A 27,059-nucleotide genomic window follows, 5' to 3' on the forward strand; every position below is an offset into this window, starting at 1 on the left:
CTCATACGTTTTACCGTTTTATTAGAACAAGCACTATGTAGCAGCAGTGTACAGTGTGTATGGAAAGATATGTACTTTGTTAAAATTGCACTTTAGAAGGTGTGTGTGGGCGGGATGACTTTAAAGAAATCTGTGATACATAAAACAAACAAAAACATGACAATCCAATTGGAAAAAACACGTTTTTTTTTTTTTGTTTTTTTTAAAATAAGGCATCTGCAACATTCAATTGGCAGGCTAAGTTGTTGAGACATGCAGGTCAAGTAATGGACAAAGAAAGCATGAAATTATTTTCCACCGTGGTCTGACACCTCAATACCAAACGCTATGCAAAGCATCGCACCTGCTTCCAATCAAAACTGCTGGGATTCAATCTTGTTTAAAAAAAACCTCCCGAAAACAACAAATCACCGACGTATGAGGAAAAATATGAATCTGCTTTTGTAGTTGACCCATTCTTTTTTTAAATGTTCTGTATTTACAATGATCAACAAAAATGTATTGATTGATTGCATGTTGTGGTAGTGGAGCTGCTCAGAACACATTTGAACACTGCAAGGCTCTGTACAGTCGGATCATCTTTTTTTAAATCCCTTATCACACTGACGACATTTCACTCAAAGTCGACTTTGTCACAGCGTACTCCTCAGCGTCGCTGATCATCTGCAGGCAGGTGGAGACTGAAGTTTCACTTACTGACGGCATACCTTCTTTCTTGGCGCGTGGATTCTCATCAGTAGTGTGTGTGTTTGTGAGGCATTAATAATAAATGCGTTAAGGCACAGCAAGTGGGACTGGCGCTGACGAGCGGGAGCGTTCATTTTGTCGTCTGGGATCAAATTAAAAGCGCACACAGTTAAGGAAAGAAAATAAATAATATGGATGCAAAGCAGTAGATATTTTTGGTTCATAACCTCCACAGTGCCATGTGAACGGTGCACACAGGATGGATTAGCTTCACATAGTTTTCTTTCTACATATTTAGTTTATTCTTGCTATCAGGGTTGTCACTCTGCTGCCATGAACAAAGGGAACCATCGTATAAAAATTCTCCTGTATAAGTGACTGCTCATATATGTTTTCACTGTACAACTCTTTTATGTTTTCTTCCATAAAAAAAACACTCGGGGTTAAGCTGATCTGATTTGCAATAAATATAGAATCTTCGAATAAGTAAGTGGTGCTTTTTTCTGAGAACCACATCATAGTAGTCGAGTCATAAGCATTTAATAATAATAATCTTTAAAGCTGGTACAGTAGAGTTGTTACTATACAATCTGACCGTCAGCATCTTCAAGCTGTAGTTTCACAGGACGGCCTGTAGGTGTCTCTGGTGTTTCAAAACTGTATACAGATGAATGACTCATGATTGCTGACATAATTTATCAGAGAAAATGTATAACTACATTAACGGTGAACATTTTTGTGGTGGTTGGTCAGAATATGGATGTGTACGCCCACATGCCAAACCGTGATGGTCATTTGTTGTTGATTTTTGACGGAAGATAATTGATTTCTTGAATGCTTTTAATGTAAAATAAGGCTCTATAGCTCTGTGGAATGACGCCCAATAAATGAGTGTTTGGTCTCGTAATGGAAATATGTAGCCGCTCTGCTCTGGTGTCACTGTCGGGCTCTCTATGTGAAGCACAACTCTACAACCTCCCGCACCAACTCAGACCCTCAATGTAAAGATGATTGAACATCTTCGCTCCTCACGCTTGAAACGTTTCCCTGCGTCACAAATCGAAGGACAGACTTGAATGACACACGCGTGGGAGTGACGGATGCGTATTTGTGTGACCATGTGATCAAGAGGAGGCGGTTTCATGTCAATAAATATAATTAGAGAGTGAAGCGGGAGAGGGCAAGGACAGGTGATTGAAGGGAAGCTCGGTCTAGTTGGGGGGGTGGAGGAGAAGTTGAGTTGCTTCCCAAGAGATGGTACTGCTATCACACAGACTCGATAGTATTAAAAAGGCAAGAATAAATCAAATCTGCCATTTCACATAGTATTTCCTCTCTAAGTCGAAGATATTTTAGAAAAATACCTATCTTTTTTCTACAATAATTAATGATACAGTAAATACGGCTTTATGCCAGTGAAAGCTGCTCTCTAAACATGCACAGTATTGTAAGTAAACCAAAATGTCTACTTCATAGACTAGTCTAATGCAAATGGCTGTCGGAAATCAAATGGCTTGAACTAAAACTCGCTAGATTCGTGTGACGCGTCATTTTAAGGCAAGGACAGACTCAGAAGACGGAAGGAGCTGAGGAAAGATCTACACGGGAGTGTTAAAAATGCTGCCCTGACAACTCGCTCGGAGCTTGGAGAAGCACAATGAAATTGATCCTGCAGGATGTTTCCATGGATGGATGGATGACTGCGCACGCGCATGGTGCCGCAGAACCTCGACAGGGTGACTCAGTCTTAGGCCATCTCCATCCTCCAGCTCTGCAGCCACGTCTGTTCATGCACACAAATGTTTTTGCAAGTTTCTCTTCAACACCTTATTGTGCATAGGCGACAGTTTTCTTGGGACAAGGCGATCCAGTCGCTACCACAGGTTCACTGTGGATTCCATGTTGATGAAGCCTGGGTTTTTGCGGAGCTCCCAGTACACGTTGTTGGAAACCCACCTCTCCCTGTGATTGGCATCAACCACTTTCCTGGAAGAAAACAGAACACACAAGTGAGTAGATAGGGATGGGAAGAGCCATTTATGTCCTCTCTCCACCCAAATAAAACCACAGGACACTAACCCATAAAATGAAGATAAAATCACATATACATTTTTATATACAGATGTACTGATTATACACAAAATAATGTTAATTTGTTGCATCAAGAACTACAAAAACAAAGCTGTTAATAGCTCCGTATCACCAAACTTCAAAAATCTGTTGTGAATCTGTCACATTTCCGTACCTAAGGAGTAAATCCCACTAGTGAACCAGGAGGTATGCAGCATATTGTGTGAGTGTGATCTAAAATGATTAGGTGTCCTGAGGTGTGTGTCAGAGATGAAACTCATTCCCCAAAGAAGCAGAGAAAGACCAGGCTCAACGTGAGTATGTGGGACTGTCTGTGTTGTGTTTTTGAGGCTGACGCTTTAATGAATGCAGGTACGTTGAGAAGATCTGTAGTGCATGTAATACGAGAATAGTTTCAAAATAGGTTTTGACTGCGAGAGGACGACCAGGCCAGCTAAAAGAAACTCATTATAGTTTAATATCATTTTTTAATAAAATTGGAATCGCAAAACTATCGTTTAGGGCTGCAACTAACGATTGTTTTCATAATCCGCTAATCTGACGATTATTCTCTCGGTTCATCGAATAATCGCTTGGTCCATAAAATGTCAGAAAATACTGAATTTTTTTTTCAAATTTGGAAATGATGATGTTCTCAAATGTCTTGTTTTGTCCACAAACCAGTTTTAATTCAGTTTTAATGATTACTTTGTTATATGGAGCAAAGAAAGCAGAAAATCTTCACATTTAAGTAGCTGAAAAATCATAAAAACTTGTTTTTAGAATGATACAAAACCCTCATGGCGATCAAATGATGATGAAAATAATTGACATGTATTTATCGATTAATTAAGTAATTATTCCAGCCCTACTATCGTTCAGGAATTTAAGTCCAGAAACAGTAATTCAGTGTAATTCATGATCAAATGTAGGCATGATTGTGACAACTTGAGAGCATCTTACTGTAGGTACTGTTTGTATGGTTTAACCTGTAAACCATGAAGCTAACATTCGAGGATTCATAAGAAACAAGAAACTTGTAGACTTAAGTCCACACACGCAGAAGACGATGTGCTGTTTTCTAATCTATTGCTAAGTCACTTAGGGGGTGGGTCATATATCGTCATCCTTCCTCATGCGATGCAATAATCGATATTTTAATTAATAAATAAAGGAAATTGAGCCTGGTCAAAGAAGAGGGAGTTTACAGTGGGATAGTGGCGTAGAGAAAGTTACGTTAAAAGATGAACTTTGTTCTCTATGTCGTGGTTAAATAGACTTTTCACGGACGTTTCATTTTCTTCGGTTAGACGCTATGTCAGCTACACAGGACACCTGATTAAGTGGTAGGAGGGACACTCGCTGGGGTCTTCCAGCCTGGTCATTCTACTGACCTCTGGCATCAGCGAGGCATGTTTGCCCAGAGAACTGCCGCTCACTGGGTATTTCCTCTTTTAAAACCCTTGAGATGGTTATATATAACAACCATGCCATGCTCAAAGTCATTTAAATCATATTTTTTCCCCCAATCTGATGCTCAGTTTGAACTTTGGCAGATGGTCTTGATCATGTCTGCATGTCCACATGGATTAAATTGCTGCCATGTGATTGGCTGATATATTTGCGAGTTTACAGGCACATTAAGTGGCTCACTGTTTGCTAAAATCAGACTGTGTCACTGTTTCTTTACAGGCACGATGTGTTGATATCCAAATAAATAATTGCGAGCATGTTTATACTCATGATTGTTTAAAAGTGGTGGTAGCAATGAAGTCCGAGCACGTGTTTGTTATCATGGCTGATTACTAAAAAAAGCAAGCACATAGTTGTGTATATGAATCAGTGTGTGTTTTCATGCTGCTCACTCGTCCCTGAGCTTACTTGAAGAAGCGCGGCTCCTGCTTGATGTTGTTCTCCTCGTTCCACTTTCTCCTCATTCTCTGCATGTCCTCGATGCGCTGCTTCTCCGAGGATGCCATCTCCAAGTTCCCTTCTTCGAGATGTCTGTGTGACCAAAAACAACCCCTTAACAGTTAACACATGCAGTAAATCAGATGACCACACAAAGAACACAAGGTCCGTCACAAAACGTGAAAATTAACTTTAGTCAGGTCTAATCGTAAAAAACAGTTTGAGTTCACATCTGTAATTTGGAGGAAATTGCTTCCTCTAATGTTTAATCATTCAGAGTCAGCGTCACATTGTGTTATTTGGGCTTATGGCGATTGCTGCATTGAGGTGAGTCTGTACCTTTGATCGGGCCTGAAGCGTGCGTCCGTACGTGGCAAGACATCTTTCAACTCGGGGCAGAGCTCGTTCAGTTCAATGGCGAACCTGGTGAAGCCGTAGTACAGCTCATAGTCTGTGGGCATAGAGCCTGACAAGGACAGAATCACATGGACACCAATGTTAACATCTTAAAATCAGTGTATCAATTATTTTAATCAATAACGTCCCCTTCACTGGTTTGCAATTTTAGTCACTAAATCCATGTTGAGTGTGGAGTAAGAGCCGGTGTTTACCTGGCCTCCAGATGCATTTGGCAGAAGGTGGGACACCGCAGTAAAGACCCTCGTGCCATTTTCCAAAAAGCCTGTGGACCACTTTCCCTTCTTGATCCATCACGAATCCTTGAACCTCGTTCACATTAGAACTCCAGTAGTTTCCCTGGAAGACAAATATGTGACATGCATTCATTCATTCATTCATCTTCTGCTGCTTTAGCCTCTGTATGAGGGTCACGTGGGGCACTGGTGACAACATAGGTCACCGAACATCACAGGACCACATAGAGCCAAACAACCAACCACCTGCTATTTAGAGAAGGGGTGTCAAACATCCGGCCCGCAGGATTAGAATCTAATCATAGTGTGAAATGCTATATTTTTCACTGTGAGTAAATGTTTGTGCCTTTATTCGATCCACTGTGATCTGTAGGTTGTGTAAATGGTAAATTTAGGTGTAATATTTTTGAAAATTGCACTTATTTCCCTGCAGAAATGTGATGTTTTGTAAAAAGATACTTCATTAAATGCAAAACAAAGGAAAACAAACTCATAGAGTTCTTGTTCTTTATAGGTTATTATGCTATTATTTTACTGGTCTGACCCACTTGAGATCAAATTGTGCTGTACTAAAATGAGTTTGACACTGCTGATTTAGAGTGTCCAATTTTCCTAATCCCCATATTGCATGTTTTTGGACTGTGGGAGGAAACTGAAGAACCTGGAGAAAACTCGTGCACACACGGGGAGAACATGCAAACTCCATGCAGAAAGGCCCTTGTTCTAACCGGGGTTGTAAACCTGGGTCTTCTTGCTGCAAAGGCAAGAGTGCTGTATGTGACATTCCATTATTATATCATTACCAGACTTTAAGAAAAACTGTTTTAACAATGGATTAAATCTAATACAAAATGTTATTTATCTCCTGAGGAGTTTCAGTCACTTTCATTATTGGAAAGTGTCATACAAACATACATTTGCTGAGATTAATCATTTCATGTGCAAGTAGTTAAACAATTCTGCAATAATGTGCCAATTACAGTGTAGTGCAAGGAAAGTAAATAAATAATTATAGAGAATCATTTAATAAATAATTCAGTGCCTTATACTGGATCTCCTTCGGGTTTTCCATCATTCTGCAGAACCCTTGTGGCAACGTCGTGTTTGTACCTTGACAAAGGTGAGTTTGCAGAGACAGGCGCTGCTCTTTGTGTTTCTGATGGTGATCTCGCCGTAATGTTCGATCCACCGTCTTCCACTGAGGATGTTGTGTACACAGGTGGTGACTTTGTTCCACTCATAGTGATCTCCAAACCTTGAAAGACACAGTAGCAGTAGATCAGCTCAAGATGTTGCTAAACAATAAAGGCCTGCGGCACAAAAAAATTTTTTTTACTCTTCAGTTTGGATTAATTGTCTATTAAAATGACGCACATTGATCAATAAAAATATCAATTTCAATCATGGCCTGGCAGTTTAATCGAGGACATATAATAGTTGACATTTCTGCATTAAAATATCTTATAATCCACTTTACTGTCTCTAACTTCTGAGGTAAACTGCTGTTTGTTCACATTGTGCTGATAAAACCAACAACGACTCACTGCTACTTCGTTAACTGTAAGTGATGTATGTTTATGTTAGACTCACTCCTGTGTTAAAGACCACACCTGTTAATATAAAAACACTGTGCTAAAATCTTGAAAGTGTGACCAGAAGATGTAGCTGAGCCTTTACTGTTAAATAATCGTGGTGTTTTTAACCACGGTTCATAGCGACTTTGGTTAATAGTTGCATTCCGACTAGTTAGCCAGTGTGTTGTCTTTTGTTTTTCATTTTACGTATTTATCACTAATGGATCACAACTACTCATTGCCTTTTGCTACTTGTTCTCACTGTAAAGCACAAACGAGACAACAGGAAAACAATTCCCATGATGCCGCACTGCTTCCTGATATCATCAAACTAGGTCTTTTGTTTTGATTAAGAGACACCTAGGGGCAGAAATGACAAATGATGTGATTAACCCAGATTTTCAGCCTTTATGCCAACATTTTGAAACATAAAAATAGCATTGCATGCCTCTTCAACCTCGTCCTTCCGGGGCTTTATTCATGCGCCTGCTCGGTGTGGGTACATAGTTATACAATTATATTAGCCTGGGCCTTAAGTTACGATGAGGAATCTATTATTAAAATATGTCAGAAAGCACTGGTTTAATCAATGGCTGGATCAATTTCAAACCCTTTGTATAGTGCCAACTCCAATAGATCATGAAAATCAATTCCTCAGAGTCACAGTTAAAATGTTGTTGATGTTATTTGATGATGTTGTTTTGCTGTTGTCATAAACTGGGAATTACAGTAAAACAGTCAGACTGAGATTGGTCCATGTATTCATTACTGGGATGAACTCTTTGGCTTTAGGTCGTAGGATCAAAGTTACCTGGGAATCATTAGATTAACGGAACCTATTGGTAAAATCTCCATAGATTTCCCCCAGAATTTGTTTTTCCATCTCACATCTGAAAAGCAGAATAGCAAAAACCATCAGAAATAAAGAACAATGTCCTTTTATTGTTTGTACATCCCTCTTTACTTTGGAGTTAACCTACCTTGCCAGAAGGTGAAGTTCTTAGACTCACAGTGACAGGCGGAGATGGGTGGGTGGTGGCTCACCTTTGAGAAAAGATCGAATAAAAACAATCTGACAGCTGTTGTGGCTGTTGATATGACATCAAATATATAGCACATAATCTAAATAAGTGTAACTAAGTGACTTAGAAGAAAAATGCTAAATCTGTGCAAGTTCCAGCTCCTTACTTTAATTCCAGTTCACTGTGGTGGTAAAATGAATATTGACAAAAAAAAGTGTCACATGCAGTATAATGTATTGGCAGAAATTGAATATCTGTGTTTAATTGCTTAAACGACAGAGAGAGTGGGGGAGCGAAGTGAGTTGTGAAAGTCTGTTTACATCCCTTCTGGATTGCAAAGGCCAGTAGTTCCCTTACACACTTGGGGAAAAGGACTAGTCCTTGGTTTGTTGTAATCTGTTTGTAAGATAACAGTATGTGTTTCACAGAAAGAAAAAAAAATCTACAAACCAATTTACCTGTTCAGAGAAAAAACAGAAGCCTTTGTCTTCCCGAATACATTCATACGTCTCTCCGAGTAGTGGGTTGAATGGCTTACTTCCTGCTCTGTAGTATGTAGATGAGTAGCCTGAGATGGCGAAAGCGGCAACAAGAGCCTGTTGGATTGAACATAAAAGAAACCTGATTGAAAACGTGACAGGGTTTATCAGTTTATATTAACAGGCTGTGTCAGGAACAATGCAAAAACATTAGGATGCATTTGACCCCATCGAAAGGACGAGGACGGAAGATAAACAGAAGGATCCAAAGCCAAGAGTGGCATTAGAGCATACTGTCAATTTGCTTAGTAAGATTTAGTCTATTTATATTTGCTTGTGACTGGCAAAGTGAACTCATAAATAAACAAATACCGGTACTATAGAAATCTGTAAGTGAAAGAAATCACTGAATACTTTGGAACAGCAGGAACGAATTGACATGTTTTTTTCCGGGTGTAACAGCCACCCTGACAAATTTGCTTTAACGCGGTGCGTGATAACTGACGGCTGCTTTACCATGCGTTCAAACGGATCCTCGGTCTCCGCAGCTTTGTCCAACAGCTCGCTGTACTCCAGCTCTTCACACATACGCTGCAGGGTGTTGAGGGGCTCGTTGAGCTCCACTGGCATGGACACTTTGGACAGGTCCTTGCCGATGTTGTTTCTCAGGATGTTCCAGAGGTTGATGTTGGTGGTATCGGGACACGGCGCCGACAGGCAGGTGCGTCGCCCGTTGCGGAAAGCACAGCCAGCGAAGTCTCCGTTGGCCACTGACACAACAACATCACTTCATTAACTATTGACAAGTTACAACATCTGTGATAGCCATTGCTATTCTTGGCAATATATCCCATACATAGCAACACATTACAATCAAGATATAAAATCCTTTCTAAAAATCAATTGGCTGGCAAACTTCTATGTTGAGTACAGTTGATAAACAATAAATAAATTAGACACCAAGTATAAGATACAAAAATTATCTATTTCCAGTATTTTTATGTAGAGGCTTTTATTGCTGACTGGGTTAATCTTTGTCTGAGTTAATAAAATGACAATGAAATAAATGTGTTAAAATACTACTATAAAACAAATGATCTTATATAATAACAATGTAGGCCTTAAAATATTGTGACTCACAAAGATAACTACCTATATATATTCAAGAGAAGTCAGAATGACCTATGTTTGTAGTAGAGATTTAAAAGTTGAGTCTGATTTGGTCAGTCCATCAGTTTCCTGAGGACAGAATGTTCCTGAGCCTCAGGGTACAAACCACACAGGCCCTCCTCACATTATAAACCTGGTGCAATGCAAATTGGAATAAATAAAATAGTGTATGTATACCTAAGGTTCTCAAAAACCTTTCACATAGAATCGAAAGACCAGGCCACTAACTGGAGGTTAGTGTTAGGTCAATAAGTGTAATGTAGTCTGTTACTGTTCTTGACTTGTATTATTTTTGTAATGTAATTCCTATATATTTTCAACACTTGGCAAACTTGTACTGGAACCCAGAGTGTTTTCATCATAATGAGACATTATAAATCTCTGCCTGATACATGACAAAGATGGAGCAGCGTGATCCCATCTTCCCTTCCATTTTCTAGTTTTCCTATCAAAGCCTAAGTCAGGCAAAGCAAAACTGCGAAGTCAACTTGCTCAGTCGCACAGATGAATTAATGTTTCAGTGCCTGATTTTGCTCCACTGAGCGAGCTCCTTTCCTTTCTCAAGCTTTCTAACGTTAGTACTACAGTTGCGTGGTGCAGTGAGGCTCCTGATGGTGCAGAATTGGACCTACTTTGTCTGGAGACATTATCGGTCACACTGGCGTTGTCCTCCGATATGTTATCGCTCACATCGCTGACATATGACTCATCGTCAGAGCCCTGTGAGGGGAACAGGTACAGAGCTGAGTGAGTCAGTGAGAGTACAGCACAAACTCTAATCACAACAGCAAATAGCATTAGCCTCACACATCTACACACACACACACACACACAGTTGACTGCAGTTTGCCAGTGGCTAACAAACTGCAGCAGTTGCCACTTATCTGTCCCACTGCAGTAATCGTGAGACAAGACACTGCAGCATTTTCATACTTTATATAGCAAACACAATGGGCATGGTAGCCACTCGCTGTAATAACCTCTATTACAGTTGCCTGCTGCTGGTGAACATTAGGTTGACAGAGTAACGCTGGTCTAAATTGGTCAGCTGTTGGAGCCACAAGAAGGAGGGGGCTTTGATGAGCCCTCATTGAGTAATCCTTCAATGTGGATCAGTGCGAGCCTGGGGAGGTACAATGCTTAATGGCTCTTCAGAGACCACATATATTAGGAGCAGGGTGTTTTTATGGATGTTAAAAGGGGAGATGGCAGAAGTGACGGAGGACAGTTATTATTCTCAGATACTTCTGAGCCTCAGAGAAGATTAAAAAAGAGCCCTCCTATGTGTCAGAGTTACTGTTATATGCTATCTTTTTTTTTAGCTTTTTTTTCTACCCTCATTAATTGCTGGCTAACTCGAGTTCACACACAATGAGGTTTTATTCAGATTCCCAGCAGCACGGCGAGTTCAACCACCCATTCCCTCCCCCTGTCCAGTTATACCTCATTCTCTGACGAGCTGGCTGACAGAAGCACTTCCTGGGCATCAAAGAACTCAGAGACAGACTCTGACATGGAGAGTCGGCTCTCATTAGAAGCCTGCTGAGTCAGAGGGATCCCCATCTGTTCCCCGGCCTGTAGACAAATACACAAGATGTTCAATGCCCCTTGCTATGGAGACCGTTATGAGCCAAACACACCTTTGGAAGGCAACACAGACTTCATCTTGCAGCATGTGTATCCTCGCCAGAGGGCAAGCTCCCATCCGTTACTAATTAGTATATTTTCCATTAACCTTGATGTCAGGTTGTGCATAGAATAATGATCTATTAAACCTACCTGCCAGTGCGAACTGGAAAGACCATCAGTCTATAAGCACGGGAATCAATAACGCGATTGATAATGCAGGACGTAAACACACCTACTACCTGATCGGCCTTCATGTTTCAAAAATACTGGAGATTGAAATCGGTATCAACAGTGACACAATTTCCCCTGTGACCTACCTCATCAGGCGTGGAAATGATGTTCACACTGACAACTTGTTCAGTCAAGACAGATTCAGAGTGGATGCGGTTGAGTCGAGTCCGAAGTTCTGCATTTTGGGACAGGGCCTGTATGACAGTGAATAAATAAATACTCACTTGAATTAACAACATCAGTAAATATTTTCCTGAGGAGTGACTAGTCTAATTCTTTAGATTTGGGTCTTCTTCAAATTATGTTGTGGTGTAGAGGAAAATAAACAATAAAGCAACACACATGAGTGGAAACCCGTGGGATTGATTTTGATTCAGTTACACTGAAAACAACTGCTTTACAAGTCACTCGTCACTCTTTTGTGTGTGTGTGTGTGTAAAACGAAGTCACCGCAGATTCACGCAGCCTTGCAGTGATGACTCCGCCCACGTTGAGTAGGTACTTTTTTGTAGTGGAGATGCAACCTAAACCGTGTCGTGTCGAGGCGAGACGAATAGAGCCATAAGTCTACGTTTTAGTCTACTGGAGCTGAAATGAAATGTCTAGAGGCAGATTATTTATGTTTTCAGAGATAGCAGTATGGATGTAACATAAATCAGCATATTCATCATCAACAGAAAGCAGCCGTTATGCAAATTGCCTGCTCAGCGGAGCATTTAGCGACTCTTGGTATAGACAAAATTAATGTAAATACAAATGGATAAATTTTTTTTCTCATAACTTCTGGATGTTTGAATAAGGTTTGTTTGTAGAAAAAGAAAAAAAAAAGGGTTACATATGTTAATTTAAAACAAATATAGATTCAAAATGAAGATAAATGAAGTACTTGCTTATGGGAATTCAAACAGTTTACATCAGCAGCTGTGGCTATAACAACTATGAGACCTGACTATAAACTTCACAGAGAGCTTTGCTATAAAAACCTGTCCTCCTGCCTGTGGCAACATTGTCTCACAAGCTTCCAATTTGGCACTGAGGACAGATAAAGCAGCAGAAACAGTGAAATGATGTCAACTGTTAGCAGAGAGGCCGACCAATTAAATCAGTGGGATAAAGAGACAGTCCTCAGGAGAAGAGCTAATGAACTATAGTTCCAATTCTCTCTCACCAATTAATATAGAGGAAAAATGATTGGGCTTGTTTGACTCACTTGATTCTTCTGTCTTTTTCAGTTATGATTACCATAATAACTTGAACTGCACATTGTGTGTTTTATCTAAAGGCCTGTCATCATCTCTCAACATGATACATCGCAACAGTCAAACACTATATGGCTAAAAAAAAAGACTGTTCAGATTTAAAGAGACAGTGTGGGTAATGCTCAAAAATGGTTTATTACCTGTGACAGAGACTTCCTGAGAGAGTAGATTTGAGTTGACTGGTCAGACTGTTCCTGGTCAGACAGAATCTGCTTGATCTTTTCTTTCTCTATGGCCACAGTGTTGAAGGCCGACTTCAACAGAGAGTGGACTGCAAAAGAGATACAACATAGTGAGAATTTCCGTGCCTTTGTCGGGATTCTAAAATGGAACTCTTTCTTGTGTTCTTCAAAAACTGCTTTTTCGTGCTACTTCGTGTTTCAACACTGAGTATAAATGAAATTCATTAATACAATATAAAACAATTAGACCCCAGCTAATGAGTTTTAGTCATCATATCTATTTTTGAGATGGATATATGACTTATGAAGTTTAAGTAATGGCTGAGATTTGTGGATGATGTGGACAATGGTGACATAGCTACAGTAAAACAAGTTTTATATTTTTTTTTATTTTTTATTTTACCTTTTTTTCTACTTATAATGCTAATCTGAGCGTTGGTTAAAAATGTTTTCCAAAATCTCAGCAATTACTTTTAAAGCAAATTAAATTTAAATAATTAAAAGAAACCGCTGCCTTAACAACCGTAACCTTGGTATGATTCAGATCAGGAATTACACATGACATCACAGGCATTGATTTGTATCTCTAAACAGTCGTGTGCTGCTGCCAGACACACTGTACTGTCCGTCTACCTTTCTGGGCGATGGTGCAGAATTCTTCCTGAAGTTTAAAGTAGTCGCTGGCACACTCTACACTGTCTGTCAGCCGGGAGACAGGAGGCTGAAAGTCCACCAGCTCAGCACACAGGTTGGGGTTGGATGAGTGGAGGCGGACAGGGGACATACTGGCAGACAGAGGGACCTGGAGAGAGATAAAGACCACAGAGGGCCACTGTCAATGCCCTGCAAGGCACAGACATGCTGGGGTGTTGTGTCTTACAGCCAGAATAAGACACCAATTCAACAGCTTGTCTGGCTGTATTTGACTTGCTTTTTGTGGTTGTGGAAAACTTTTATAGCAGATGGAAGCTTTATTTTAATCTACTGATCTGTAATTAAAAAGAAAAAACCCCAAAAGGTGTTAAGTGAAGGGGTTGTTTGAAAAACAGTGTATGAAAGCACATTTAGTCTTCTCAGCAAGCACGGATTGATAAATTTAGCAAAGTAAAAGTAAATTACTCATGCCATGACACGCCACACTAATAAGTGCCATTTGCAGTGAAAACTAATTAAATGCAGAATTCAAATGGGAAAAGCAACAAGTCTTTTGTCACAGCTGCGTTTGCTCAACAACCTTACCTCTATAAAGGGGCACAAAACATAGCAAATGTTACAGTTGTATGTGACGCTGTGAATCTTGAATCAAATTTCTGCTGCTCGATTAATCAGTTACTCAACCACCACACATTTAAACAACTTAACTGAAGGGAGGTACCTGGAGCTGGAATTTTGCGTCTTTGCCGACGCTTTTTGTTCTCCATCTTCTGTTCAAGCGTTTTTCTTTCTTTGACAATTCTACACTCTTTGTGGCACGCGTGGATTAAAATATGCAAAGAAAACAACACAAGTTTCACAGTGATTGCAGTGAAATGACAAAAACAACAACAACAACAATACCATGGGCAGGTTGCGAACAAAAAAAGGAAAATGCATTTCAGCCAAACACTGATACAAAAGAAAAATAATGATAGATTCTGATTAGTTAGAGAAGCAGGCAGCTTTTCTGTGAGCACAACTCAATCCTAAAGTTGATGATGAGGGCTGAGGAGGTTTAAAAGGACTGAACCGGACACAAAGACATCATTAACTGAGTATAAATGGGCTTTTGAACTGCACACCCACACATGCACACACTACAATGCAGTATAGAAAGACACCTCTAAATAGTAATTGAATTGCTTCACCTGCTCTTCTTTCATTCGGGTGTGTGTTTTTGTGTGTACATGCATGTCCGCGTGAGCTGGTTTACCTGCATATCTGTGAAGTTTGGTGCTGACTGTGTCCTTTGTAGAATCTCCAGACTCTGCAATAACCGACTCAGCTCAGTCAGGTTGGACTGGCACCGTGCAAGCTCTGAAAATGAAATTCACACCCACACACCCAACACATTCAGCGTTATGTGTCATGCAATGGTCATCAATCCTCCGGCGGAGGGGTTTCGAGGACTTCTCAAAAGGCCTCAGGCTTGATTTAATCCACTCCTTTGTGAAATCGGGTTTGTTGCCAGGGTAAGGAGGAAAATTACACTTACCCTCTGCACATTTGTCCATCTCCTCTGATTCCTGCAGCCAGGCAACTACCTTGCTCTGGCCGTTACTGTAGGAGGCAGGCAGGCTGCTGTTGCTATTGTTGCTGGGGGCCACCGGCTGCCATGGCAAGCTGCTTGGCTTGGCCTGCTGTAGTAAAAGACACAGGATTCCATTCCATTCTTTAACGGAATTAATGTACATATATAACATATATATATAAATCCTGGATTCATGTCACTTGCAGTTGCAGGGGTTGACTTTCCTTGCAGAGATGCATGATATCATTAGCATGATATAAGTATTGGCAGATATTGGCTTTAAAAGGTATTATTGGATATTGGCACACCAAGATCCAACAAGATGACTGATGACTAAAATAGTAGGCTGCTATCTCCTTGACTTCTATGCCAGCACCCCCTACAACTATTATGTTTTTATGCTTATTCATTTTGCACAATGAAGGTATTTTATAGCCACATATGCTGCGACATAAGTATGAAAAATATTATGTTAATTTCACCACAAAAGAGACAAAATGGCCTACAGTATATATGGGTTAACAGCCCGAGCATTCCTTATATATCGGCAAAGTTGGTCTCTGCTTCAAAACTAACTCTGCTGCAGCCAAGAGTCAGTTCACTGTCCCTGACAACGAGACAAATAAAATAAAGAAAACCAAGAACATAATGATGTCAGGGTGCTTCAATGTAACAGGAGAGCTGAGTTTCTTTAGTGTATGGAAGCTCAGTCTGGCTAAATAGGCAAATGCTTTTATCAGACTAATGCTAGATGTCAGGCAAATACTGTCCAAAAACATCTATTCTTATTTGCAACATATGAAATAATAAAATGCAGAGAAAGCTCAGACTGATGTATCAGTTACCAGTTAACTGTGACTACAGGAGCAGACTCTTTCATTTCTTCCTGGCAGAGCTCATCAGGCTGCAGCCAGCTCCTCTGAGTCACCTCTAATGGCCTGTATGAAGCACAGAGCATCACTCCCGGGAGAACCTGCTCAAACTGCATCCTCACATTTATACACAAATCACACACATGGAAAATGACCAGAGGTTCACATTAAACTCATTACTGTAGAGAAACAAAACCTGCTGTGATCTGTCTAAAATAACATTTCCAGTTGGCTTTACTGGATTAGCCACACATCTGTCTAAATGTTCACACCCATTAGTCTAACATTAGCCACACAATCCAGAGAAGCTCCGGTATTCTAGTGTCATTTGTATGGAAATGTAACAGTTAAAAATAAGTTAATTTAAAGGAAAATATCACAAGATGATGCATTAGGACACAGCAAAACAAGACAGACACAGTCCTGTTTGTTGAATTTTACTTCCTTTACACTAATATTAATAATATCCTACTTTCCAGTAATATAAACATAACTAGGTGATCTCATTCCCCATGACAAACCCCTCTTGAATAAGTGACTGTCCTCTATTCTAAGCACAGCAAGAGACCACATTTATGAAAGAACTGCAGAAGATGAAAAGTGATTCTAGTCCAACACAGTTTTTAAAAAATGGCTCCGATCAAACCACACAACGCTATTCCATTGCCATTTATACTCATGCACAAGAAAAGCAAAAGAGTTTGTTATACAGTAATGGCCAAACAGTGCAGTGGCCAGCTTCACAGATATGTGAGTCTGAGGGGCAGAGTCCTCTGTGAGTTGAAAGGCATGAAGACAGATGTGGAGGTTGTTCAGTTGCTGCTTTACACAACCAATATGTCAATACGTTTTGAGCCATTTGCTTGTGTTTGTGATAAATCATCCCAACTGAGTAAGCAAGTGTCATATTGTATGTCTGGAAATATTCATTTCTCCCTAACAAATTTGTTCATTGTTTGCCAAGCTCTGTTGTTGGTGTAATGTACTACAGCCATTTTAAAGTCTTTTTACTGATTATGTTTTGTCAGCAATGCAATCATGCAAACCAATTTCTATAAAGAGTTATTAGATAAGAGCCACTTCAAAATATGTTTATGACGACTGACCTTTGCTTCATGAACCACACTTGCAGCTGGTTGGGTAGACTCCATGGCAGCTGGGGGAGGAAATGTTCGCATGGTGGCATCACGGGGAGATCGTACGATCTCATTCTGCCTGTAAAGCCGGTGATGACGCAACTTTGATACCCAGGCGTCAAAGATTTCTTGAGATTTTACCTAAAAAAGAAGAGGATACACACAGAGCTTAAAACCTCTTAAACCGCCATTTGTGATGTTAAAATGACATTCTAATACTCTTTCCATCAGCGTTACCTTTAGGTGATAGATATGCTCCTCTGTGTCCAGGTCGATACGACGAGCCCGCTTTTTGATAGACATGACTGAGAGGCCAACGTCAATGCTGCCATGCACTTTGCCTTTCTGGAGCTGAGGCAAGAGATTTTACCATTAGCATTACAATTAGTTGAATTTCTTGTAATGCGGCACATAAATGACAGCCATGGAATCAGTTAAATGATTTATTATTTGATATACAGAACATTTATTTAAATGCATTTTGATGATCAATTACGATTACCAAGGTTTAAAAGTCCTATCACGACCCTCAGTTTTTATTTTACCAATAAGTTCATAACACGCCAACGTCAAAAGCTTTAAATTGGTATAAATGAAACATGACCTAAAGTGAGTAAAGAATCTTAATCGTGCGGGATACTTTTGGTTTTTCAAGTCTATTCTTACTATTCTAAATTCTTAGTTTTCTTGCACAGTGACATAGCGTCCATACACACACTGACCATCATGCTCTGTGTTGCAGATGTTTCTGCTGACTCATTGCCAAAGCCAAGCTGATGACAGACTGGCCTGCTTTGTCTGTGCCTGTGGGATATGGTCAGGATTACTTACATCAATGGGGGACTTTGAGTACTTCAGGATACCATTGTCCAGAACAAAAAAGCGCTGCAGAGAAAATAAGCATAAAAATAACGTGTTGATTAAATAACATTTAATATAGACCACATTAGAGCTGATTTAATGGTACAAATGAATTGTCTTCCATAGTTAATTCCCTCTTAATCAGCTGTAGGACATTAATGTTGTGTGTTGTACCCGTTTTGAGGAAACAAAATTTAAGTTGATGCTGGCAAGTTGGCAACTTCAAATTACATTTCCACTTAGCTTTTGAAGGACACCCAGAGAGCATGGGACCAGGCGAATGAAAAAGTGGAACGTCTTCCAGACAAAAGCACTTTACTGGAAAACTGTTTTAACATTCAGGGAGGATCTGTGTTTGAATGCAGCAAAAGTTTATTTGTGTCTCATTTTGCCTGTAGATCTTACCTTGTGCCAGCCTTTCAGTGGCCATTTCCGCTTCTTCAACATAAAACCCTCATGTTTATCAGGCCTCTGGACATTGCTCTGTCCAATTTTCAACCCTTCAATGATTTCCCAGCTGTCTCCTTCCTAAATGAGGAGAGAAATACAACAGTGTTAGTGACTAATCCACTTACTTCTCCATAACGCTAAGACAACAGGAGACACACCTACTGTGACAATTAAAAAAAACACACAAAAAAAATGTCCACCGTCTGACAGAGAGAGAAAACAACAGGGATACACTTGTTTGTTTTCCCTTGTGCCACACATTTAAAGAAATACTGCCCCATCCAAATTTCCCCTGCTTTCTCAGCATTTCCACCCCATTAGCTTTCGCCTGACTGTGCTCTTCCTGATTCTACAGGGTGTGTAAATCAAAGTGACACCTCTGGAGTAGAGGGATGGCAGGGTCAGGTAGGGGCAGGTGAGCCCTTGCAACTATTTTGAGATTCAATAGATCTTATTTTCTAAAATTATCTGGTTTTAGATTTGTAAATTATAAACTTTTCTGGTTTATTTACTCTGCTCTGACAGTAAAAAAATGGGGAAAAACTAAATCTTCTAAAAGATTTGACAGATGAATCAATAATGCAATTAATCAATAGTAGCAGCCCAACAAGGACAAGGTTCTCAGGCAAAATATGCTTAATACTAGCCTGTATTTTCACTGCATGATGTGATAAGGCAATTCTCAAAACAGCATGACGTCACCTGACCTTGGTGTGCAGACAACAGCTTGTTTAATCTAATGACCATGCAAATGGATCTGTCTGGTACTGAGGTTGTGTTTCTCCAACGATGGTGGCCTCTCCTTTTCAGTGGCCCTGTGCAACCAGGGATGTGGACCAGATTGACTTCATTAGCAAAGTGTACATCACCCCTCACAGCAATCATAACATAAAAGGCAGCGGTCTACTCACAGAGATTAAGTCATTTTAAGAACTCAACTATATAATGGTGCCTGTGAAATGATCAATACATCAACACATCTCCTTTTACAACATAACAGCATTTAACATGACGACCAGCCTCTAAAAGCAGATAGCATGAGAACCATTCCAGACGGACTTCCTGTGTCTTATCTGAGGCACTACAGACAGACACTTAATGGGCACTAAACTGATTAATCAATATTACACTAAATAAAGAACAGCTTCTGCAGCAACTATTTCAATTCAGAGCATATTCTGGGTAAAGTTTTAAGTTCCAAACTGACAATCAACCATACAGACCCACAAACTGCCGATGTGGAACATGCTACAGAACCATTAACCATGTTAATACAAAAGTATGTGGCGTCTTTGTCGGCAATATTGCCACAATCAAAGAATTAGCTTTTGTTTTTTGACCCTGAAAACAGACTGGAATTGAGCCAAAGTGATTTCCTGCAGTCCGCTCACATTCATTGATCTCACTGCAGAATAATTTAAGGTTGAATGAGCCGGTTCCTCTGGGTGAGCTTTTCCTTTTCAATGAAAGATCTTGTGGCTCACTCAGTAAAAAGCTGTCTGCTTTTCTGCTACAACTCTTTTTTAAATGTTCCATAAGCCTGTTCATTAGGACTGACTTGATTCACTATGTTTTTTATCCTGTCCTATTCCCAGGAAATATTAATATATATTTATAAACTGTATAAAACAAATGAAACAGTGAAAGGACAAATCAATCAACAAAAAAGTTTTTTTATGTCAGTTTCATATGCCAAAACCACCTACAGTGACACTCAGCAGCACAGCACAGCCTTTAATACTACAATCAATCAAACTATTACAGTTAAGGTCTATGTGAGCAAGAGAAAGGACAAACATTCCTTGGGGACACCTTTGGCTAAATCAGCACTATATATGTCAGTGCAAAAGCTTCTGACTTCTGATGACAAGAGTGTAAACTGCTTGGGAATGAGAGTATATATACTGATATACTGAAGGGTCAATACAATAAGACAGTGACAAAAAACATTGTAGGTGTTTATTTTTAAAAATCTTATAGAGGATGGCTACACAATTAGAGAATAGCTACATACACAACTCTCTAACAAACTAATTTTGTTGTAGCAATGAAAATATTTATGGAATACATTTCTTATTTTCACTTCACTTGTGATAGTGAATTAACCAGTTGTCCCAGAGAATTGAGAGGGTCCTCGCTCTCACTCCTTTACCCCTAATACTAATACTCATAGGCCTGACTCATGTATACAGCCCCTGTGTGTGTGTGTGTGTGTGTGTGTGTGTGTGTGTGTGTGTGTGTGTGTCACAAAGCTGCATCAGGAGAAGATGTGTCTTCCTCACAGCAGCATCTCTGTCACTACTTCCAGAAGCTCAGGTGTGGTGTTCAACTGTTGTATTGAAGAGTTATCTCAAACCAGCACATTAGACTGATTTATTGTTAATTTACTAACACATATATGATGATACAATTCATCTTGTCAGGGGAAGTGCAGCATCATTCCTTCATCAGCAATAACTTCTGTATATTCAGTGACGATTATGAAAATAAATCATCTTACTGCAACTGATGATCACACCATTGATTTCCCGTTTCTCATATATCAAGGGAACCAGTGCATGATTCTATTTATACCTCCTGCAATCTCTAAACCGAACAAATGTCATAATATGGATAATCGTAGTTACAACTTATTATGTAATGTGTTGATCCACAGACACAGACTAAGAGTGTGTGCGAGAGACAGTCAGCAGGTTGTGCCTCTAATTGCTCTCATGAGAGAAAACAGTAGTTGTCAGCAGAGAGGAAAGTGAATATGTATTGATTTGAAAAATGGGGGCTGGAGCTCATTAAGTCTTCCCCCCCCAACAGAATGCCACTCTCTGATTTTTCCTCAAAAACTGAGACCCAGTCAAGCTAGCTAAGGTCTTTCTCTGTGTCTACAATGCAGCCTCAGGACATTCCTCAAGACAATGCAGTGTGTGGTACAAAACACACCAAGCAAACAGTGATGCAGCATAATGCTGCTACAAAGGTTACGCACAACTGAGGTTTATCCATCTTTGTAAAACTTTGCAAAATGTCATTAAATTCAACTCAGCCAGGCGTGTTTACAGATTCACTTAATGGTTCAGTGGCCTAAAACATAGGTCTCGCTTCACTTCAAGTGAACAAAATGCAGGAAGCAGACTACAACGCAGGGCATTGTGGGTAAACACAACCACAACATACCCGTGTGGAGAACGATAGCCGGGAGAAATGTCCATTGTTGCAGCGTATATGTGCCGTATGTTCAGATAAAAGGATTTGATGCAGCTCCATGTTTTGCACTTATGTGGAGGAAACAGAAGTTGTCCTGCATTAACCAACAGATGAGCGAGTTTTCTTGTTCATTGTTGTCTTGTCTTTTCCTTCAGTAATTCTTGATGCATCGCTGCCTCAGGAGGGGAATAGGTTATTCAAAAGGTTCGGTTTGTTTCACTAAAGTGCAGTGTGAAAGCAAACTCGGACCAGCTGAATGTTGCAACCCCCAATTGAACCGAGTCTCCAATCGTACCGAGTCTAGCAGACTATTAGTTGTGAAAACGACCTAAATGACCAAATGCTTCCATATCAGTGATAGTTGTTGGACTAAAGAGCAATTTAATCTTTTTCATGACATAAAAAAGTGTTTGACTGAAATTGCATTCAATCTGGAGTTTAGTTACTACCGTATTTATCCATTCAGTTGGGCCAGAGTCACACTCTATGTGGCCTGGGCAATAATAGAAAAAATAGAAGAAGCCTGTACACATAGGAATATAGGACAACAGTGACAAAAACATGGCAAAATTCAGTATATTTAAAAGTAGGAAAAAATCGGAATGGCATATAACATGCTAACAACTAGCCGCAAACTAAACTGGAAAGCACCTACCTCTAACAAGCTGAAAGTGGGTGTACTGCCACCTAGCATAGCAGAGGCAGACACACTTCAGTCAATAAAATGATTCCCCACTAGTACAATTGCATAGTCTAAGCATGATGGAAACATTAACTGACAGCAGCTTTAAGATTAACAGATGAAGTATTGAGCCCTTTCACCAACAAAGGCGTCCTTTTCAAAAGCAGGTATGCAACAATAAAGAAAGGAACAATGAAGAGATGGATTGGAGGTATTAACCGTCTTTTTCATCATGTGGCAGGTCTTTGATGTAGTTTTTTGAAACTGGCCCCACTTCTCCCTCTCTCCTTAGACAGTCGTCTCCCACAGAGGCAAGCTGGGCTCCCACACAGCATACCAGAGTGTGCCACATGTTTGGTGGAGCACCAAGCCTCCGCCTGTTCCTCATGAAATATTCATGACCGAGTGCAGACGGAAAAGCTGTGATGTCACATATTCCAGTCTCGGTGTCGTGTTTATACGTAGACACCGTGACACAGCAGCTCAGTGAGGTATGGAGGGCTGGGGGCTTCAGATGGCTCACTGCAGAGGACTAAACAAACTGTCCTGTGAGCGCATCTCAGTATTTACCCAATGCCACTATTTACTATGAGTTTGCACTGCTTTCACTCAGATGATTAATCACCTAATCTGTTGTTAAGGTCTTTTCGGGTTGATAGTTTGTTTCTTTGAATTGACTATTCGCCGGGAGTCAACTTAATCATTAACCATTATCTGACAAGACAGATATGTCTGAATTTATCTGCAAACTTTTGCAGGTCAGTTTTAGGGTAATGGATGATAAACAATGAAGCTATCAGATGATTAGGTGGATTTCTGTCATGTCAGAATCTAGACTTGTGCTGTCCTACATGTTGAGAGATAACTGAGATTATTTCTTCCATTTTAAGTAAAATTAAGAAAAGGAGCTAAGTTCTTCAACATATTTTAAAATAAATGATGGAAAATAATCAATCAGTGGTTCTTTATTTACTTTCAGTATGAAATGTCTTTTTAACAGAGCTCCGGACATCAGTTTACGCCGTCCTTTTGGCAGGAAAAGCTTTTGCAAAAATGAATGGTGCCAGTGCTGAGTTCATCAGGCACAACCCACAGTGATGGAGCAATATATTGGTAGAATATAATATAACTGACTGTCATATTGCACCCAGGGTGCTTTTTACGGTAATAGCCGGAGTGGACATTAATCTATACCTTCAGTATGCCAAAATGAAGGTACATAAATGTTCATTTATGTACCTGATATGAAGTGATAAGTACACAAACAAAATCTGATGCCTGTAAGTTAATCGCTTTATCTTCTTTGTTCATTTCAACCACATTTTATGGCAGTGATCTACCCCTGCTGCCTCTTAGGATCTAATTGGAGTCTGATAAAATGTTCTCCCCTTTGTGTCTGGGGCACAACAGCTATCCACCATCTTCACCTTTATGAATACACCCACCAAAGGCATATTGCCTGCTAAATTAGTTTTCTGGTATATATACACCTATGGATTTGAACAGCACAGCTTCCTGCCAAAATGGTATTAATTTGATTTTGACTGTTGCATGACAGGAATGTGTGACATCAGCTACCGGAACTTTATTGACAACTTTTTGGTTTTAACTTAAGCAATAAAACAAATTGCTTTTTTTTAAAAAAACACCACCATCCCATTTTCTTGACCATCAGGAAGGGGTGTTGAGAATAGCTTTGACTCTACTGTTTTTTTTTTATACAGGGGAGCTTATTATGACACAAAATCTCTGAGTCTCTGAGCCTGTGTACCCCGTGTTCTCATCAGCACCTAGATACTGCTGCGTCTTTTCTTTCACACATTGACTATTTACATGATTTCTTTCTGCCTGTTTTTAGCCGGCTGCATGCCCCAGTGACTGCAGCAGCTGAAAATAACTTCCACTCCCTACCTCGAATCGAGCTACTTTCATTCAAATGAACATGATATGATTTTTCCCCTCCTGTGGCCTGAAAAGTACCTGCCGGCTGTCGCGCTGGGATGAAGAAGAGGAGGAGGCGCTCTTGTGAACAGGTGTGGCGGTCTTGACTGCCATGGTGCACCGCTCCTCAGAGCTCATGGTCCGGCCATGGGGGCCTCGCTGGTAGTGTTGGTGGTAAGACATTGTGGGCACTGGCCAGTTGTCTCTGTCTCTGTGGACCTCCCTCAGCACTGGGCCCTGCAGATCAGAAGCATCCTCTGACACGTCTTCACACTCACTGTTCGCTGTTCATCTGAAAAACAAAGGTCAGAAATTTACTCCATGACACACACTTGTTACTTAACCTTCCTCATAGCCTTGTATTGCAGTTTGGTTTGTTATGCCAACACTGCTACTGATCAAAGCTAATTAATCTAATTTTTAGAATGACTGTGTGCTTTTAGAAGTATCCTCCATCAGGATCAATATATTCACAGATGCTCACAGCGTGTCATGCAAAAGTACTTGAATACAAAGTGACTTTAAAACCAGACTGAACAATTATTGTGATTATTGATTAATATACTGAATTGATTATTTTCCCTCATTTAATCGGTTAAGTATTTTTTCTAATTCAAAATGTTGTCTTATTCTGTTTTGACAATTCAGAACCCAGAGACTCAGTTTACTATCAATTTCATTGACAAACTCATTTATTGGTTTTATTATTCAACAAAATGTATAATGGTAACATGAATAATACATGGATTACAAAGGATAACACAGTAAAACCAAATGGTTTAGCTGCATGAAGTCCCTTCAATAGGAAACTGACCCCTTCGAAAAACTGAAAAGTATACTGGTGTTTTTTTTCACAGGTTTTCTTGAGAATTTAATGACATGATAAGTGGTTCATCTGGAAAATTGTCGCTTATTTTGTGCCCATCATTCAGCTCTAACCTAAACCTATACTGACCTGGGATTCTAACTGCATCCATCCCCTACTTTAAAAGGTAATCAGTATATCTTTGTCCATCAAGGAGCTGAACTGTGTTTACAAATAGGACATGTGGTGGATCATCATGTTCATTCATTCATGGCTGTTGTCACTGTCTCCTACAGAAATAAATCCTCAAGCTCCTAAGATAATGACAGTAATCACAGTGAGGGTACCAAATCAATACTAGAAAGTAGAAACCATTTACAGCTCTGAACAATCTTACAAACTAGTTCAACCTAAGCAACCAACTCAATAAACATGAGAATCTAGTAGCAGAGCTATTCTATAAATGTCTAGTAAAGAGCATTTAATGTCCGGCATTTAATGTCTATGTGTAAGTAGTGACGAGGAGTTGCACCATGCTAACACTTCCTGCAGAGTTGCTGTCAGTATAACTGTGTGAACTCTCAGGAGCTTCCAGCACTGATGAAACATACATCAAATGCAAGACGTGAAAAAAAAACTGCTCAAAAACAAAACAAAACCCTGTTCAATTCACAAACTGAGACACTCAGTGAGATATGAGATATTTTAGTGGATGAAAAAGATGCACTGTTTAAACACAAGCTGAGAGACGGATATGAGTAATACTGCAGAAAGAAACATCCATTGCTCATTCATTCATTTCCCTTGGGGCAAAAGTCTAATTAACTCAGAAAAATAACACTGGGAAAAGAGCAGTTCCACAATAAATGAAAATGGGGAAAGAACTGGTTGCACTGGTGGACTGTAAAAACTATTTTTGGTCTCTGTGTCATTGCTGTTCAGTAAGTAATCATTTCAAGCAGAAATACAAAACAGCTGCTCTGTTGAGAGGGTTTTTTTGTGATATTAAACCAAATATGACTAAATGCTAGCTCAGGAAAGCACTTTGGTATCATTACCTTAGACTCGGCTCTAGGAATTTAGATGAAACCTTTCTATTGATATAGATTTTTTTACTATCTGATATTAGGTAGAGAAAATTTCTTACACAGATATATCAGCTGATTAAAAAAGAAAATAGTGGTGACTGTGAATCAAAACTTAATCACAAAGATATTTAGCCATAAACAAAACTGAGTGCTACCTGATGCTGAAACATGTTTTTGTCAAGAGAAAGAAAAATGATGTATTGTACAATGAATATATGTATACTGTAGGTAATGGGGGCGGGACTATAAAAGCTTTTGCTTCTCCCGCTTGATTATTATTTTATAATTCATTAATTGTTATTTTTCTTAAATAATTAAAAAGAGTATTCTGATCTCTCATCTTCTTAAATGTGGACATTTTCTGGGTTGTTGACATTTATTTTCTGGGTCTCTATATAACAACAAAATCATGAAAAATAAATGTGGTCATATCAGTGCATACAACAGCCACCTGACAAATGTGTCAGGCTCTATTAATAAATCGCTAGAACGATAAAAGAATTAAGTATTCCTTGTAGTGCCATGACGAGGCATCCTGACATGCAACGCTGCAGTATACTCACACACACTACCATCTATAATTCAGATACTATGACAACGTCATCATCCCCACCCTGTCTTAAGCCATCTAGGATCTAAGCCACTGTATGATAGTGTATGCCACTTAGCCTATTTAATGGAGTCACTCTCCTTGACCTAATAAGGAAGCACACGTGAAGAGCACTTTCTATGTAAACCTGACTGTTTTAATGCACTGTTCATCTGACTGTGTATTCAGGCTACACTGTAGTTCTCAGCTCAAATCTGTCAACTGTCAAAACATGAAAATACCAAAAACACATAGAGTTGCTGTTTAAATTACCTTTGCAAAACGAACAGAATAACTGCATTATTGAATATGTGACCTACATGATAAAATAAATCCAAAC

General features: G+C 39.6%; 1 protein-coding gene across 3 annotated transcripts in view; it reads right to left on the minus strand.

Annotated features, from left to right (window-relative positions):
- Nucleotides 1-4: 4 nt before the first annotated feature.
- Nucleotides 5-27,059, minus strand: part of osbpl6 (oxysterol binding protein-like 6) — a 32,829-nt gene continuing 5,774 nt past the window's right edge. For 2 of the 3 annotated variants that reach the window (XM_044015976.1, XM_044015977.1), the window contains exons 2-23: nucleotides 24,277-24,529; nucleotides 18,369-18,491; nucleotides 17,934-17,987; nucleotides 17,340-17,453; nucleotides 17,073-17,243; nucleotides 15,059-15,203; nucleotides 14,777-14,880; nucleotides 14,243-14,329; nucleotides 13,501-13,669; nucleotides 12,826-12,956; nucleotides 11,513-11,620; nucleotides 11,010-11,141; nucleotides 10,199-10,286; nucleotides 8,913-9,166; nucleotides 8,376-8,513; nucleotides 7,876-7,939; nucleotides 7,707-7,785; nucleotides 6,432-6,576; nucleotides 5,280-5,424; nucleotides 5,008-5,134; nucleotides 4,639-4,761; nucleotides 5-2,673 (exon numbers count right to left, since the gene is read on the minus strand). In XM_044015976.1, the coding sequence (XP_043871911.1) occupies nucleotides 2,562-2,673; nucleotides 4,639-4,761; nucleotides 5,008-5,134; nucleotides 5,280-5,424; nucleotides 6,432-6,576; nucleotides 7,707-7,785; nucleotides 7,876-7,939; nucleotides 8,376-8,513; nucleotides 8,913-9,166; nucleotides 10,199-10,286; nucleotides 11,010-11,141; nucleotides 11,513-11,620; nucleotides 12,826-12,956; nucleotides 13,501-13,669; nucleotides 14,243-14,329; nucleotides 14,777-14,880; nucleotides 15,059-15,203; nucleotides 17,073-17,243; nucleotides 17,340-17,453; nucleotides 17,934-17,987; nucleotides 18,369-18,491; nucleotides 24,277-24,420 (2,757 nt within the window). In that variant the 5' untranslated portion in view covers nucleotides 24,421-24,529 and the 3' untranslated portion in view covers nucleotides 5-2,561. The remainder of the gene's footprint in view (nucleotides 2,674-4,638; nucleotides 4,762-5,007; nucleotides 5,135-5,279; nucleotides 5,425-6,431; nucleotides 6,577-7,706; nucleotides 7,786-7,875; nucleotides 7,940-8,375; nucleotides 8,514-8,912; nucleotides 9,167-10,198; nucleotides 10,287-11,009; nucleotides 11,142-11,512; nucleotides 11,621-12,825; nucleotides 12,957-13,500; nucleotides 13,670-14,242; nucleotides 14,330-14,776; nucleotides 14,881-15,058; nucleotides 15,204-17,072; nucleotides 17,244-17,339; nucleotides 17,454-17,933; nucleotides 17,988-18,368; nucleotides 18,492-24,276; nucleotides 24,530-27,059) is intronic. The other variant, XM_044015978.1, reaches the window with a different exon arrangement.

Source organism: Solea senegalensis, unplaced genomic scaffold (assembly GCF_019176455.1).
Source record: "Solea senegalensis isolate Sse05_10M unplaced genomic scaffold, IFAPA_SoseM_1 scf7180000014069, whole genome shotgun sequence".
In the NCBI taxonomy this organism is placed as follows: domain Eukaryota; kingdom Metazoa; phylum Chordata; class Actinopteri; order Pleuronectiformes; family Soleidae; genus Solea; species Solea senegalensis.